The 18,769-nt window shown below is 39.3% G+C and overlaps 1 protein-coding gene and 1 long non-coding RNA gene across 2 annotated transcripts; one reads left to right on the forward strand and one right to left on the reverse strand.

The window, feature by feature from the left end:
* Window positions 1-1,014: 1,014 nt before the first annotated feature.
* Wnt10 (Wnt oncogene analog 10) lies at window positions 1,015-18,625 on the forward strand. The gene is given in 8 exon segments (XM_064685918.1): window positions 1,015-1,229; window positions 1,231-1,274; window positions 1,277-1,394; window positions 8,295-8,442; window positions 9,050-9,128; window positions 15,116-15,498; window positions 15,926-16,361; window positions 18,260-18,625. Coding segments are annotated over 8 exon segments (1,449 nt in total). The 5' UTR covers window positions 1,015-1,176; the 3' UTR covers window positions 18,448-18,625.
* On the reverse strand, window positions 16,913-17,643 carry LOC135431040 (uncharacterized). Its single transcript, XR_010436720.1, has 2 exons — window positions 17,210-17,643; window positions 16,913-17,162 (listed from the first exon to the last, which is right to left on the reverse strand). It is a non-coding gene; the product is annotated as an uncharacterized LOC135431040 (long non-coding RNA).
* Window positions 18,626-18,769: the final 144 nt, after the last annotated feature.

An 18,769-nucleotide genomic window follows, 5' to 3' on the forward strand; every position in this document is an offset into this window, starting at 1 on the left:
AATATTTTATAAAACAAAATTATGTATGTTTATAAAAAGTAAATATATTTGAAGAAAAATTAGAATAAATTTTAATTCAAATAAAATTCTGTTTATTAAAGAATACACTAATATTTAAATATTAGTAAGCCTTGAATAATTAGAAAAGGAAACTGCGAACTTTTTAAAAGTAAAAATAAATAAAACAGTTATCAAAATAAATAAATGATTGCGCTATCCGAAAAGGACTTTGAAGTAGTGAAATGTAACAAATTTGTCTACAAATTATTTTAAATTACGATTGTTGATTTTTTTATATTATAAAATAATTACACTACAAAATAGTGAGCGTACAATTCCGTTAAAAAAATGTCTACAATAAATAAGTACTTGAATTTCACACGCATTATTGAAGCATAAACAACAATTTAAATATCATAAAACCCACACAAATATGTGCTAGCAAAACGAGCAAAAAACCACAAGCGCCAACACAAAAAGTGCAGCGAATCAAAGTCAATTCGCAGACCTAAGAAAGAAAAGCCACCCAGAAGCAAAGTTCATGTAACATAAAAAAAAATGAAAAGAATAAAAAAGCTGCAACGCGCAGTGCAGACCAATCAGACCAGCTCGAGCGGCAAGGCGCAGTAAATAAACATAAAAAAAAATAAAAAATAAAAATAAAAAATAAAAATAAAAACAAAAAGAAGGTAACAAACAAATATTACAGGAAAAAAAGGTGTTCCAGCTAGCCAGTAGCCGGAGAGCTGAGCGCAGAGCCAAAGCTGAACGATCAATGTTTATTGGCGCTTTGGTCACGATCGGCGGTTCGGAATTCGAGCTGAAAATGTGGCTGTAAAAAATGTACAAAAAAAATATATTTAACTTGGTCCAAAACTGTGCACAATATGTGAAAAATTGAAATCAAATAAAAAATTAACAACAAAAATATTTACATTATTTCGAAAAGGCAAAAATATTGTTTAAACTATGCAGCGAATATGTAAAGTGGCAAGCAAGCCGAGCTGCAGTGTTGCTTCAATGTGTACTACAAAATGTTTGCTGTTGCATGGCTGCGGCGAACCAGCTCAACAACAACAACAGCAACAATAGCAACAACTAAGCAACTAACTTGTGTGTCCAGCAACAACAAAAGCAACAAAAATGTGCTGCCACTAGAATTTGGGCTTCAATTGTATGAAAATTTATGCAAATCAAAGCCGAGCGATGACTGCGTGGCAAGCAACAACAGCAACAGCAACAGCAACAACAACAGCGACAGCGACAGCAACAACAACGGCAACGGCAACGTGCAACAACAACGGGGGAACTAACTTTGTTGCCGCACAGTCGCCGTCGCGTCATTGCCATTTGCATTTAATTGTTGTGATTATCTTGGCCTGCTGCACACGCTGGTAAGTGCGAGTATCTTGTAGATACATGCCCACTCCTCATACGTATCTATAGCTGTCCAGCGTATCCATCAACACCTTGGCGCGTATGTAAAGCAAAACTCAAATGTGTAAATGGGCTGTCAACAAATTAACCCAAGCATTACACAAGCGCGGCCCCTTGCTGTTGTTGTTGTTGCCGTTGCTGCCGTTGTCGGTGGCAAGTTAATTAATTAAACGACAACCACAACAACAACAGCTACAACAACACACAGCAGCACAGCCAAGAGCACTTTATGTTGCTGAGTCAACAGATTAATCAATGCGAGTCTTACACGTCTGTTGACCGCTCCGGAAAACTGTCAGCCAAAGGTGTTGGCATAATTAATATTGATCTAGCCATAAGAGCGACCCCTTCAGCTACCTGCTTAATTACCTGCAGTTGTTGCTGTGCTCAGTTCAAAGCGAAACGATTATGCGAACTTTGTTAAGCTGCGCTTTAACTACAAGCAGAACTAATTTTAAGTACTTATTTCTTGCAACGCTTTTTAATATGTTCAATCTATAACTTTTAAATAAGATTAATTTAACTATGATTGCATCTAGACCAGCTTTATTTTATTTTAAATAAACAAAATATCAAATATTGAGGACCTCTCTAATATATATGTCAGCGCTTAGCCTACTTCACCTAAGTCAATCTACTTTTTTAAGTTTTTTTGTTTTTTTTTTCGATATATTATTTATTTATTAAGTTGTACATTCATAAAATCATAGGATAAAAGTACAATTCAACTTCAAACTGGGTTTGCACTAAACGATTTTATTCCCGGACTTCAAATCTTTTTTCTGTTAACAGAGATTTTACCCATTCCCGGGACACTCGCTAAGCTGTTTTTTTTTTTTTTTTAAAATTATTGTATTAAGGCTGTCATCATGGCATTTTGCATGGGTCTACCTTTTAATATAGGAACCGCCAGATCGGACCACATTAATATTTGTTTTTCAAGACATCTTGACTAAACACGACATTTACTAGCAATATTTTGTCAAGATCAGACTACTATAATTTGCATACAAACGATCGGTTTTAACAAGCACCGCGCATATGAACCAAATCTCATCAATATCGTGTAGCTATATTACCGCAAGAATCTGTAAAAACGATTCACAATTCTTCCAATGTCGTACCGACATTGATGCATTCTGTAGTAAAAATTCTTAAATAATACTAAAAAATTTCTTAAATAATGATAAAAATTATGAAAATATTCTTAAGTAATAATGGCAATTATTATGTCTTAAATTCCTTAGCCCAAGTCTCTGCCTCGTTTAATCCCTTAACTGATTCTTGGCAGCAGCATGTAGCCATTGCTATGCTCTGCTATTTGGCTTGACCAAACAACGAGTACTTTGCCAAAGAGTCAACGCCATTTTGAATGGTTCATGGCCACTACTGAACGTGGTATCCACCCAGAGAACACAGCCAACTGGCAACTGGCAATTTCTCAGCTTCCAGCTCCCAGCTCGCAGCACCCAGCTCCCTTTTTGCTGCTGTGGCTGCTGTGCTCGTTGTCTTTGGTTCTCGTCCTCGCATCAACTGCGACCAGCCTACACACAATTGAGTTGATTTCAATTGCAGGGTGGTCCGTGGCACTCAGGCCTTATAATGCGCCAGGCGCTGTCAATCGGTCTCCGACTCCGGTGTGTGCTGTGCGCAATCAGGCGGACGAGAGGCAGTGTCTGTCCAGGTTCCAGGTGCGGCTGACTGACTGGCTGGCTGGCTGACTGGCTGACTGACTGGTTGCCTCGCCTAGTAGTTGCAGCTTGTTAATCTCGTTGCTGTTGTTGTTGTTGTTGTTGCATGGGGTTGTCAACATACTTTTTTGCTTGTTGACAACGCAGCAACTACAACAACAATAACAAGAACGAGCAGTTGCAGTCAACTCGAGACTGCAGCAATGCAGGCTGAAGAGCAGCTTGCAATTCGTTGTCTTCCTCGTAGTTGCAACGTCATAATTGCAGCGCATAATGAGGCACACACACACTCACGCACACACACACACTCACGCAGCTGCAAGTGCAACTGCATCTGCAGCCACAATTGCCACAATTTTCGTTTGAAATGCAAATGAAGCACACACGGCCACGCCCCCCAATGATGACAGTGCGAGTGCAATGCATAATGTGCAGCAACCCAATCCTAATTGGGTGCACCACACACACACACACGCACACACAAAGGCACACAACTTCAAGTGTTTTCGCCTGTACCACATGGCGTATGCGCAACGCAACGACTTGAGTTTGGGTTATTTATGAGCGAGCCGCTGCTACTTTGGCAGCCTCAGGTCTTGAGCCTTATATGCGCGCCTGGCACCACATTTAATTGCTTGTTAAATTTGTTGCATTTTCTTATCGCTCGCCAGCGCGATAAACTCGCCTCAATTGGTAGCCAACTGATCCTCGGTTCGGCAGTTGCCGATCGGCGAGAAAGTTGCCCCCAAGCAAACATTTCGATTCTTTGCTGAAATTTACAGCCCATTTTCAGCTGCGATATGTTAGATAAAAGTTGATAAAAGGCGCTGATAAATGTTTACCATTATCTAAGCTGAAAGGTTGGCAAAAATTAAGCACGCACCAGATGTTTTCAGGGATCGTACGGGCTGGAGATCAGGATCGAAGTTTCAAAAACGTTGGCACAAAATACCTACAAGAAAACTGTTTAAATTTATATTTATTATTTTAAGCAAAAAACTCAGTTTAAAATATCGTAAACTAAAGATTGTTAATATCAAATAAGATTGAATTTATGATTCACTTAATACATCCTATTGTTAGATAATCTTGTTAAGGTCAGAAAGCTAAGAAGTCTATAAGCTTTTTACATTTAGATAACAGCTGAATAATTTAACCCCAAGGCGGGGTTTTGGCAAATCAACAAGTTTGACCAAATAGTTGATCGGAATCGGTTAACAAGAAAGTTTAATGTTGATCATACGATCGGCTTCAGTTTCATTTGCAAAGATCATTCATGAACCCCTCCCGAATAAAAAAGTGAAACGTTTATTTTTCGGCTTCAAGTTTCACACCCCGCGATTATAGTGGGTGAAAAATATTGAGTCCAGCATTTGCTTCTTTATTTGATGCACTTTAAACTCATTCGTAAATATCTATTAATAATAAAAATTTAATAATAATAGACAGTTTGCCTTATACAATTTTGTAGATTTACCAATTTAGTGTTAAATCTTTCAAATCCCTTAATAGAATAAATCATCTCTTTTTAAATCTTACAAAGACATAAAATTAACATTTTATTAAACATAAATAATCTTATAACCTTAGGCAGACTTAATTCCTCCAATATTATTTGATAATCATCCTTCCCTTAACAGACTTCAGTCCTCTCATTATCCATCGCATGGAACACGTTGAAGCTGCTCTATCACCAACTGCAAATCAAGCAAACAAAACTGCAATTTAAAGAGAGAAAACTAAAAAAAGGAGAAGAAAATAAAATAAAAGATTCTTGGCAAAATGCAATTTAATTGGTTGCCAGATATGCAATGCAGAGCATCTTCAAGAGCCATCTGCCAGACGTCTCCCAGATAAAGAATTTAAACTGATGCACATTTTGTTAACAGCTTTATAAAGCGTATGGCTTTTAGTCGCCGTCAACGTTGCTGTTGTTGTTGTTGTTGGGCTTGCCATTGCTGACTTTGCCAGTGAATTCAATAAAACTGATAAGGCAACAAAGTCAGGGAACCGACGCTGACTCATGCCGCATCCAGCGCTCGCAGATCTGCGGCAATCCGATCCGATGTCGATCCGATGTGGTTGTGGATGTGGTTGTCGACGCGTATTTCACGCGATGCGATAGCAGCGCAATTGATTCGCTTATAAAATTTATCGATCTGTTAGCCGTGGCCTGAAAATGTTGCCAAGTCGCTTAATTTGAGTTTAAGGACGAGTCTGTTGCTTATCAGCCGTGTAAAGTGTTGCCACGATAACAAAAAAAAAAAAAACAACAAGAAAGAAGCCAAACTAAAATTCAGCCAATATAAAATATATATACATATATATACATATGGTATATACTTACGCTTGACGGCAGCAAAAAAATCATTTTCATAATTTCAGTTTCTCACGCTCTCCAGCCAAGAGAACGAGTCCAAGCTTCAGAGTTCTATTGAAATGCCATAAAAAGATTGAAATGTGTGGCAAGGCTTTAATAGGCGCCGCCAAAAGTCTTTACTTGAGTTGCGTTTTGGCCGTTTCGTCTGTCAAACGGTAGCCCGTTGCATAAATCAAGGATTTTTCGTCGGTTTATGCCCCTCCACAAACTATATCAAATCAGCTAGCTATCTAAGCCAGTTAGGCATAAACATTGTTTCCCACACACACACACACATACACACACACACACACACACACACACCCAGGCAGACTCAAGTCGAGGCAGACTCAGCCGGGCAGATAACTTTGCCCCGGTCGAGACGAGACATTCCAGGCAGCCTGGCTGCCGGATCCACGGCAACAGCTAGGAATGCTTTTGATCTCAGGCGACTATTCAAATACAGGGTGCCCCACTGTCAGTCAGTCGAAGCATTTCATTTCCATAGCTCTACGCTAGCTGCCACTGTAATTAAACGAATTTATCACATTTTTTTACGTTTAACTCATGAAATGTGCAAAAGTTTTTCGACTGAGCCAAAAGCGAAAGCTTCAACAATTGATTTGCAGCTGGCACGAAAGGAAATGCCTCGAAATTAATCAAATATTGCGCATTAAAATAAATGTTCAAAACATCTGCCAACTTCGATTTGATAATAACATCAAGTACAACATTTATTTGCTTTAGTGCCTAATGTTTCATAGGAATTTTCTTAACTAGCAAAAGTTTTGAGGTCTATTTAATATTAATTATATTTAATTAATCAATTATAAAATTGTAAAAAAAGCGACATCTTAAAACAAAAAGTATTTTCTAATTAGTTTTATTTAAAATCATTTCAATCAGTTTAGGTTAAACGGAGGCTATCAATATGCTCTCCAGACAACAATAAAATAAAGCTTGGATAATAAATTTGATGTCTCTTAATAATTTGAACTAACAAATCTGCTAAACGGCATGAAGAGACTTTTCATTTCAGCTTAAATAAATTGTATATTATCTACTAATATATGTTATATTATATAATTAATTCTTAAATTTAAATATCTTAAATATGAGAAATGTATTAAGTGAAAATAGTTGAAATGTGGGTTTATCATAGCGCTGTATGTGCTCTATTTACTCATTATTCATTTATCTTTGTATTTTCCAACATATATTGCCTCAGTAGTTCTGATTCAAATTTTTGAAAGGATGTGTACCAAAAGGTAACGTAGTCATTGACCATTGTCAGACGAGAGTTTAAGAAAGCTAAAACTGTCTTTCATCCGTTTTAGGAGCCATTTAAATATTATTGTTAATTGTTCATGTTAAAATGGTTCATCTTTTCCGGAGAATATATGTAAATTTCTGATTATACATAACTCCTGCTTTTCAAGATAAGTAATTCCTTATTCAGCATCAGAACCGTTGACATTTTGGGAGTCTAAGAAAATGAAACTATCTTTAGTGAGCTTACTAATATATCCTGCCGTCAAAACTTAAATTTCTTAAGCATATGTCTACATGTATATAATGCACAAAGCCCACGCAAAACTTGCACCTCATTAACATGGTTAAACTGTGTCGCAACGTCGCGTACTCCATCTGCATCCGCAGAGAATGAGGCCTTCCTGGGTCGAGACAATGGCAACTGCTAAACGGCGTGCAGCTAGTTGGGGCAAGTGAGGCGCAGGCTCTGCGGAGAGCATCGTGAATGGCATACCAAATGATGGTAGATCCTCAGATCGGTTGCAGTTGGGTACGTGTGTGAAAATGGCACGTTTCAACATTTGAGTATTTTTTACATGCGCTACGTGCTACAATTAATCCAATCCTCCCTCCGCCCCTCCCTGGCCGGGTGACTGGCGTGCGCAAGAAACTACATTGAAGACGCCATCGTCGAGCGCATCACGTATACGCCTGGTATGCCAGCCTGTAGCAACTGCGCTCTGCGTGTCGTAGATCAACGCGATGCGATGCGATGCGATGATGATGGCGTTGTGTGGATCTGGCAGGGTTTGTGGTTATGCCAATGGCCCGATGAAGTTGTTCAACGTCAACTGGCACTCGCACTCCGTGTATCTGTGTCTGTGTCTGTATCTGTATCTGTATCTGTGGCGCAAGATCAGAACACCTCTCCGCTGACCTTGAATGCCATGGCGCGCTTTAAATGAGTTCAATGAGAGCCACGGCTTGAAGCTCTTAGACAGCCCCTCAGCTTGTCCCGCGCCAAGCCAAGCTTCTGTTCTGTGTGAGTCATAGACCAAAGATTCGGCTGGAGATTTATGACATCGCTGGAATTTAATTTAGCTACTGTCCGTCTGTCTATTTTTGTTGAGCGCGTTTGCTGATTAAATCTGCTACAAAGTCAAATTAAATTTCACATAAACAAATAAAATGAAATTAAATTAAATTTGCTGGCCAGCATTTTTATATATTTTATTTGGGACTTTTGCGGTTTCTGGCGCTCAAGGTTAATGGCGAATTTCGGCTGCGGTCTGTGTGGGCTTGGGCTGTGATTTGTGTTCGCTCTGAAGTTGGGCTTGGGTTGGGGAATGCGATTTAATTGCCAGCTGCGGTTGTTGTAATCAAATTTATATTCAAGCAGAAGCACAAACACAAATCAAAACTGATACGAAAAAATTTAACGCTTACATAACATCGATATATGTATATAAGGAAGTAAATAAAAGTAGTCTAAATAATCCTGTCATTAAATCTATTAATAATCCGACATTTCTTTCTTTTTCCTTTTTATTATATAGGTTGTATGGCTTGCCGGACGGACGTGCCACGTGCCGCTCGGTTCCAGGCCTGACCAAGGATCAGCTGGAGCTATGCTACAAGGCAAGTGATGTAACAGCTGCTGCTCTGGAGGGCCTGGATATGGCTATACGGGAATGCCAAATACAGGTATTTGTTTACATATATTATATATATGATAATTCATTTTAAATTTATAAATCCAATTTATAAATCCAGATAAAGTGCTTTTTTAATATTTGTTTTATTTCTGTATTTTGTAAATTTTAACAATCATTTTGAAGAAATTTAAGTAGAGAGTTGGGAAAAACCCATTCAACTATATTAATACAAAAAATACATTCACAAATTATTTATTTTGTGTAATTGTGAATCAATAAATATCAAAACAATTTACGTTCTGCTTGTCAAACGACTTTATACTTTCTTATCTTTCATATCTTTCATATTTTAAAATATAATTAAATAAAATATATGGAAACCTTGCAACCCTGTTTTAACTGTCATCAGCGAAGAATTTTTCAAATACTTGTTTTTTATTTCTGACATAAAAAGTTAACCTAAATTACTTGATGGATATGGCTTCTAAATGGAGAAGAGTTTCGATATATTGATTCAAACAAAAGATTATCCGACACACACAAATTGTCATAAACTTTATTAGCTTAGCAAAATTTGCAGATTTTCTGTTTTTAATATTTTTATTCATTTTGGTATCTGGGCTGCATCATTAGCTAATCATTTTATATGAATGTAGTTTCAGTGGCATCGCTGGAACTGCTCGTCTCTGAGCACGAAGAGCCGCAATCCGCATGCCTCTAATCTGCTCAAGAAAGGTGAGTGTTGAGTTGTTGGCTGGGGCTCCCAAGTAGCCTGGCCGGCCAAAAAGCCATTAAGCTGACACTAAAATGCGCCGTAAGTGTGGCTCAGCTTTCACGCAAACAAAATCGCTTTATGACCAGCAAACGACAACAACGGCAACGACAAACTGTCAACGGGTTTGCGGTTATGCATAGAGCAACGGCCCACACGCAAGCTGCTAGGCAAAAAAAAACCAATGGACAAAGGTGCTCTAGTCGGGAGTGCTCGACTGGTAGATACCGCGTACCCAGCACCGAGAACCTATAACAAACCTGCAAACATTCTTCCATGGGAAACTTCACCTATGAGAAAGGGGTTCTTGAATTATTAACGTGTTTATCTTATGGCATTTAGCTCCTATTATTTTCGAGTTATGCTCTAAAAACTAGATCTTAAATCGATATTAATCAATGTCATGGAAATGGGAAGAGGTATCGAAAAAAATGATATCCCCTCTGACGGACAGTCGTCCTTCTGAAAGTATATATAAGGGGAATGCTTCCTTCTGCGTGTAACAAACATTTGCACAACATCATCACGCCCTTTTCTCATTTACAATTCATATAGGGTATAAAGAGAGTCTAATTAAAAGTGCCCAGCAGTGGTCCCTGGTCCACTGTCCGATGATATTAGCCGTCGCATTATTAGACACGACATGGCACAAAACCACAGCAGTCGGAGCTGGCGCTGCAGCTGGAGCTGGAGCTGGAGCTGGTTCTCTAATGCGCCGGCTCAGTTGGTCAGCGAATAGCTAGATCATGTTTCTAAGTTTTCCAGCTAGTAAGAGTGTCGCTTGGGGCTTGTTCTGGGCGCACCTTTTGTCGCGGCCTAGTGCATCCCGGCAGCGGCAGTGCGAACTTTGACTTTGATATCTTAATCTGTCGGCCAGGCATTATATTACACACACACAAGATCCCCGACTACGGCGTGTGCCTTATGATCATCTTGATCATGATGACGTTTAACTGACCATCTACAAAGTGTCGCCGCTTTCTTAGACGCTTTTGTTAGCCAAGTAGCAAATAGCGTTAAGTTTATGATCACAAGCGCCGATCGTAAAGCACCAACTGTATCAACTAACTACTGTTATGACTCACATGGATAGCGTCTCAGGTTCTGTATAAAGCGGGCACCACCCAAAAGCTCTAAAAAGCTATTCGCTTTAGTAGTAATAAGTTCCATGTGACTGAATGGCAAAATTTCGTAAATTTTCTAGCGCACGTTGGGCAAGGTGTGAATGCCAAAATTAACTATTCGTTTACCAACACTAATCGTTAAATTACGGTGAAGTCATTTCATACAGTTTTAAGTTTTAATTATTACAATCTATTAATTATAATGGAAAGCAATTATTCAGCACTAAAGTTTATAAAAAGAATATTTTGAACATTAATAAGCATATTTTCTAAAGTCAAATCAGCTTTACCAGCTTTCTAAGGCTTACTTTACTTAAGTGTTTGAAAATTCCGTAAAATGCTAACTGGATATCAGTTCATTAAGACTAACGCTAATTTTGTAAAGGTCTGCTTAAAGCACCTGTTAACTAACCCACAGTTCAGTTTCTTGCCCAAAGTCAGCCAAAAGTCTTGTGTGTTATTTTGTTAACATTGCAGTGAAAGAGATTTATTTCAAAGAATATGTCTTGTACAATAAAATGAGTAAGATCTGAAAGTAGAAGCAGAAGCTTAGATTGCATTGACTTGACATATATTTAGCATTTGATGCTCTGATAAGCTTTAAGATACAAATATATGTATGTATGTATAGTAATAACCGTTTATTGCGCGTTGTTCTGAAAATTTTGCAAACCGTAAATATTTTCGTGGACAAGTTGCGCGCTAGATTATTTAATATAATTTATATATAATTTAATATAACCGAAATTTAAACGTAGCAAACGTAGCCAAACTTATTTATAATTCTGTATGAAAACTATTTTTATTTTAAACCGAAAAGGATAGTTTCTGGTTTCAGATTGGGTGTTCCTTGGGCAAATAGTGTGGGACTTCTAACAAAACGTATAAAGTATACATCTTCACAACACAATGCCAGATATAAAGGAAAGGAATTATCTTTAACAAATGGCTATTGTCCAGGTGACAATCAGGCTAGTTAGTTGAAAAAACCCTTGGCTGCTCTTAAGGAATGTTTCAGGTGCGTTCCCAAGCGCTTCATTAGTTAAATTATGCGTCATACGATTGCTGTAAAAATGCCAAAACAATGGGGCGAATGGTCAATGATCAAAATGGCGGCATGCAATGCAGATGCAAACGATATACTCCCAGTAGCAAGGCTGAAAAGATTTCTCACAAATTTCAATGCAGCCTCAAACAGAAAAAAAGGAGAAATAAACAACAAAAATAAGAAACAAGCAGCAAGAAGAGTTGCCTGGGAGACCGCCAAGTAAAAGGGAAAGGCCCACAGCCAAGCCGAGTGGAGACGACTCTGGCTTGACTCCGAGTCCGGCGTAATTTATTTGCATTCATCGTATAAATTATATTGTAAGCAAACCACTTCATTCAATTTCAATTTAAAAAATTGTTATCTCTGTTGACGGATGCTGCCGCGGCCACTGACAACGTACAGCAAAACGACAGCCAGACATTTCAAGAGACAAACGAACCAGCAAACGACTGAACGGCATGAGAGCAGACATGGACTTGGACATGGATCTGGTTGTGCCACTGGATCTGGATGTGAATTTGGTAATGGGCATGGTCCAGCTGAGCAGATGCCAATAGCAGCAGCAATTGTTGTGATTAAAAGCATTAACGATTCGGTGTAGTTCGCATATTTTCAAAGAAACTCCGATTTGTAATCAACTTCAAACACCCTAAGATGGAGCATAAGGCAATCTTGCAATGCTTTTTTGTGGCTGTAGAATCATTTTATAGTTAGTAAAGCTCATATCAGCGCATTACAAGTGATTGCTCCCAATTGGAAGCTACTCTATTCAAACGAGCATTAAGAGCAGGAGATTAAGGAGGAGGAGGAAGATCATGAAATGAAATGCACTTTTCTTATGCATATAGTCATTATGTAGATGGACAAACATCTTAGAATCTGACTCTTTTCTCCCTTGAACTGATTCAAAAAAAAAAAAAGTTACAGTGTCTAGTTCTAGTACGTTTGAGCTTATCGTTTTATATTTGCAATATTCCAATATTGATAATCAGCATTGGATTTAAATATGTATTATTTGCGGCTAATGCTCTTAAAAGTATGGTGCATTGATTTATTTTAAAAATTATAATAAAGGTAGAGTAAGACATTTGCTAGGTTTCTAAATTAAATAATGATATATAAATGAGAACTCAAATATTTTTTTAAGATTTACAGATATAAGATAGAATATTATATGCCATAAATAGAAAAGTAAGTTTTTAGAAAATATATATATCTAACTCTCGAGTTTTATAAGAAAATTGTTGTGTAGTCTCATATCAATAATAACAAACTTATGTTTCAATATTTTTTAGGCATGAGCTTAGGTTAAGATAAGCCTCCAGCTGAGAGATCAGATAGATTTTCTAATCAGATTTGTGCTTTATAATAATAGATGATATCAAAAAATATAATATCTTTTAAATGCAACAACATAATAGATATATCTTATGCCATTTAGCCTAAAGTATTTTCTCTTAGATAAGTAAATTTACCGAATGATCCGTTTAGTTTAGGGATAAGTTAAAAAGTAGTTCCCATTGCAGAAGCAAAGTATATGGTTGCTTAGTAATTCCGACAAAGCGCAAAACAATGTCATTACAGCATATCTACATATAATTTGCATTTAGCCATAATCTTGGGACTGGCATCAAGTGCACAAAACTTAATCCAGCCAAATACCAAAATGAGCCGGGTTAAAGTTAACAACACTGCCCAATATAACAATGCCGAACCATAAATCTCCAAATGCATGCCACACCAGCAGCAGCAGCAGCTGGAGCAGTCGGAGCAGCCGGAGCAGGCGGAGCAGGCGGAGCAGCACTTCCAAGTAACTCTCGACTAGCCTTCAACGGGGCGCGCAGCGTACGAATATGGTAAACCCAAGCTTATGTCAGTGACATGTCTGCCGATCTGGCCGGCCGGCTGTCTGTCTGTCTGGCTGTCCGGTTGTCTGTTTGTCAAGCGGCCCGTTCGTGTGTCCATTAAATAAGGAAGGAAACACCGAACTGAACTGCACATAACGAGAGTCAATATTGACAGGCAACAGCAACGCGTGCAACGATTGCGACTGGGAGACTTATAAGGGCAGAGGCATAGCCCAGGCCAGCAACAAGGCAACTGGGCAACCGGGCAACCTGAGCAGCCCCAAGCAGCGAGGGATCGACGACGATCGGCCAAGTGAAACGAAACAAATCAAGTCGGAGAGGCACAATGACTGACAATCGAACGGCGCACGGACAGGTCAACTATTTTGCATACATCTACTATAACTTATGGAACTGGCCGATCGTTGATCGTCGTCGTCGTTGTCGCAGATCGTTGCTGCTGCCGCCGCGGCTGCTGCTGTTGCTGCTACTTCGCCATGCATTATTGTCAATCAAGTGAGGCTGGGACTGGGGACTGAGATGTGGGTAGTGGGGCTGCGACTGTTGCGGCAGCAGGCATGTACAAAAGTAGTAAAAGGATTACGTACGATCGTCGACGACGATCGACCTTTATCTTGGTCTCGGTTCAGCCAAATGCATGTGACAACAAGCGAGCGACGTATGTCGCAAACAATTACTTGGGATTGCAACATAAGAGACAGAGACAGAGACAGGGACAGGGACAGGGACAGGTCGTTGTTTGGGGCCAGTGCAGCGATCGGTTGCTCGCCCGACTCGATCGCTGCTTGCCAATTTATGCGCAGTAAGAAGCACGTCACTGGCCCCAAGGCATTGTCAAATGTAACTCGCTGGCAATGATGTGATTTGGATTTGCAAATGGCCTAAGAGGGGGAACAAAGCGTGCATAAATCAAGACCCAATCGACCGATCAGCGATCAGCGATCAACGATCACACAGATCACCTGAGTGAAAGAGAGAGAGAGGGGGAGAGAGAGACAGAGGTAGATGGAGCTGCTAGGCTGCGGCTACTGTGCGCATTGATGCATTGATTGATGGCGTCTTAATCGTCAATCAAATGCGCGCTACACTTTTGCATTACACCATTGACATTGGATCGAATCGAACGTTCGATCGCCGAATCGCTGGGATCACTCGTCCGCCTTGGCTGTACGACAACGACAACTTGTCACAACATTGACATTTGCATTCGTGCGCATCCTGAGTGACGGACGGACTCTGAATCTCTTGACCATCTGACTGATTGTTTGACAGGTATGTCCCCCCCTCCCCCCCCTTTTAGTTACCTGTTAGCAGCTACCATCTTCTTGATGCACGCCTGTCACATTGACATATGTACTGTCGCCGGCGCATTGGCTTTGGCTTTTGGTTTGTCTTATGCAAAGTGGCGCTGACAATTTGCATGTCAATCGATTGACAAATGTTGCCAACTTTGGCCCGCTCAATGACGTTACATGTCGGTCATGATTAACGTCAATTTTGACAGCCGTTTGACAGCTGTTGCATAAGCCGTCAACTAACCGCCTGGGTGGGTGTGCTCTGGCTGGGACTGTGGCCGGGGCTCTGACTGTGCCCACAATTTTGCATCATTAAAACTTGTCTGATCGATCGATGGAATCAATTGAATTGGCCAGGCTCTGGCTGGCGGCATTTGGGGCTTGGCGGCAATACTTGAACGCTTGTCCGAACGCTTGTCAAAGCCAAATGCCGCACAATTCCCTGGACGATCGCAAAGACAGCGACAACAACTGCTTGGGCATTCAGTGTTAAAAATAACGCCGCATATTTTGCGATAGTTTGCAATGAATCCCAGGTGGCACACTCCGACTCCAACTCCAACTGCAGCTCCAATTCCAATTCCAATACTGAAATCTCGACAATCTTCTCAACAGGCTATCGGGAGAGCGCATTTGCCTTTGCCATTTCAGCGGCCGGGGTGGCCCACAGTGTGGCGCGCGCCTGCAGCCAAGGCCGTTTGATGTCCTGCGGCTGTGATCCGACCATAAATCGGAAGACACTCAACAAGAATCTGCGCCAGTCGCTCGACAAGGAGAAGAAGCAATTTCTCCAATATATGGAAACGAATCAAATCCTAACGCCCGAAGAGGAGAAGAAATACGAACGCTCCAAAATCGCCAGTCGCTGGAAATGGGGCGGCTGCTCTCACAACATGGACTTTGGTGTGGAATATTCCAAGTTATTTCTAGATTGTCGCGAAAAGGCCGGCGATATACAATCCAAAATTAATCTGCACAACAACAATGCGGGCCGAATGGTAAGTGAAACATTTGATTTTCTTTTTATTTTTTATTTATATATTAAATAGTCAACAAAATCGAGTGTCTTCCTAATCATTCAATATGTATATCAAATTATAAAAATTAAGAGATAAAATTTAGCTTTTAAGAACAAAATATAGAGGATAGGTACAGGGCAATATTATTTTCATAAAAGTGTCTTTTTATTATAAAATTTAAAAATTGTTGCAAAAGTTTAGTATTGAAATATGACAAGGTAAACATGCAGATAATTATTTGAATTATAATTAGCTTGTATTAATTATCATCTGTAGATAAGAAAAATGTCAGCACGAAGGAAAAACTTTTTCAAATATAATCTAGAATTATAGATCTAGAATTCAATTATTGATTAATCTTTGACTCGATATGCCCAATATACCAATTCTTCGTTCTAATTTGTAGGCCGTATCAAACAATATGGAGTTTCGTTGCAAATGTCACGGCATGTCGGGTAGCTGCCAGCTAAAGACCTGCTGGAAATCGGCGCCCGATTTCCATATCGTGGGCAAAGTGCTGAAGCATCAGTTTCGCAAGGCCATTCTGGTGGATCAATCGAATCTTGGCAACGGTGAGCCGGTCGTGGTGCTCAAGCGAGCACGCAATAAGAAATCAAACGGTGGCAACGGCGCCGGCGGCTCCTCGGATATGGCTGGCGGCGATGCGTCTGGCACACTGGCGGGTCACGGGAGCCAGCGCGACTTAGACGCCGAACAAGGCACACGCCAGCCCAAAGGTGATAAGAACGCGGCGCGCGTGGCACGCAAGCTGGAGACGTCGCTCTTCTATTATCAGCGCTCGCCCAACTTTTGTGAGCGCGACCTGGGCGCAGATATTCAGGGTAAGTGATAGATTCATCAATTGGAGTAGTATTCCTGAGAACAAGTAGATATTATTATAGTATGTGTAGAAATGATATTCCCACTTTTTGTAAAAACCTTCTAGAACCTCCATTAAGTTATGGCTAAGATCTTTACTAATATTGCTTAAAGCAAGAAGTGCGACCTACAAAATATTGACTTATGCACAAATTTATTTAAAAATTTAGTTTATAATCAAAATTTGAGTGTGTTTGTTCCCAATCCAAAAAACTATTCTGAACTCATAAATAATATTGCACAGCCCCTCATTGCCCTACTTGTAACGCTTCGAATCGATATTCAAAAAAATGATAAGAGCAAATACTTTTAAAATTTGCAGATTGTCAAAAAAAAAGGAAATGTCAAAAATTCGGTCACACTCAGACAAGGGGCAACTAATTAAAAATGATTTATTAGCATTTGGTTAAGCGATAAATTTGATTTGCCTCTAATAAATAAATCACAAATGCAAATTAACAGCAGCCGGGTAACAACAGCAACAACAACAACAACAAAAACAACAACAACTGCAAAAAAAAAATAACCATTTATTAACGGAGCTACCAAGCATGCCACATAACTCAAAATGCGCCACGACAAAGTCGAGAGCTGCGCATGCGCACGGCACGTACTCAGCCAACAACCGGCAACAACAGCAACAACAACCGAGCAACAACAACATTTACGTCTAACTGCCACTTGCAATTTTCGTTAGCCATTTTGTGGCTGCAGTTGTTGTTGTTGCTGTTGACACATTTGCAAATTATCAAAAGCGACTGCGACTGCGGGCCAGTTTAAAGTGTTAATTACGACGCAAATTTATAATTACCGCTGGCCGAGGGAGGTCCGGGGGCTCGGGGGGAGGCCGGGGTCTACCGGGGTTGGTTTTGCATCCGTCCAACCCGAAGCCCGCCAAACACCATACTGGTCGCCCCATTGAACAGGCGCTTGATTCATGTGCCGTGTCTAGCCAAATGATGGCAATTAACGTTGGCAATTAACATCTAACAATTATGATACTTTGCTTAGCGTTGCACTTAATTGTTTATTTATCGCTTTTTAATGGCTCCGATGTGAACTGTACAGATGGGGAGCACTACGGCAAATGTCGCCATTCGAAGCAATTTATCGCTCAAGCTAACCATTGATAAATCTATACTTTAATTCGTTTGCAAACTTACTTGCATCTGGAGACTGATTTAATGCTTCTGGCTTACCAAATAAATAAACAAATAAATTTCGCCCAAAATGTCGATCTAAATATATAACTGTAGAATTTGTTATATAAATAATGTTATTACTACTACTACTTAGATACATATTGCCGTTACGTTCTCTGAATTCAAAACATAAAGCTGTTAGACAGTCAAGGCTATATTCTAATCGATCAGTAAAGCATATTATTATTAAATATATTCAATATATTGTACGAATTTTGGATCAAAGTTCTAAATAATAATATTATTGCATCGATAAATTTTAAAATATATCGATAATGTGTATTCAATCTATCGATAAACTATCGATCCAACGAGCTATCGATTGCTTACTATAATAATTTAGTATGTATTAATCGATACATTACTCGATGGATCATTAGAATTGTAACTAACAACACAAGGGTTATCGACTAAGTACTTTATAGAGTTTTCTATACAGTCGATTACTTGATAGCTTATCGATAACTACAATATAATAATCATAATATATTGCTTTTTAAATTAACCTTATTAATCTTCTTAAATTAATCTAACTATCGCTTTTTTGAGGAAATTAATGATAGATAGTTTTTAATTACGATAAAATAATTATCGACTTTCTAAAAATGTTCCCAAATTAAACTTGAATTATTTAACTTATTTCCTTCCATACGTTTTAGGCACATTTGGTCGGAAATGTAATCGCAATTCCACAACCAGCGACGGCTGCGCCTCCCTCTGCTGTGGGCGTGGTCACAGCCAAGTTAAGGAACGACGCGCCGAACGCTGTCGGTGTAAATTTCAATGGTGCTGTAGCGTCGAGTGCGAGGAATGCCACGTGGAGGAGTGGATAAGTGTGTGCAATTGAGAAACGGAGGCAATGAGAACTGATAAAAGACTTCTCTTCAATTAGCGGCAGCAACTAAAATAACAACAATATCGAAATACACTTAATTTATGCAAACCGAAAAACAGAAACATATTTCTAGATTAAAACACTTAATATTGGACAACTATAGGATTACCATCGATGGATGGATCCATTATGTGAATGTGTATATTTAATGTTTAGTTTAGCGGTCGATCCCATTTACGAAAACTTGTAAATACGAATAATAAGATGCACATTTAGAGTCTGTCAATCAGCTGACTTCTATTCAATTCTATCTCTCTCTGTCTCTTAATCCCCC

Source organism: Drosophila montana, unplaced genomic scaffold (genome assembly GCF_035044405.1).
Source record: "Drosophila montana isolate Dmon_TW-CO22-7 unplaced genomic scaffold, ASM3504440v1 contig_3123_1, whole genome shotgun sequence".
Classification (NCBI taxonomy): Eukaryota; Metazoa; Arthropoda; class Insecta; order Diptera; family Drosophilidae; genus Drosophila; species Drosophila montana.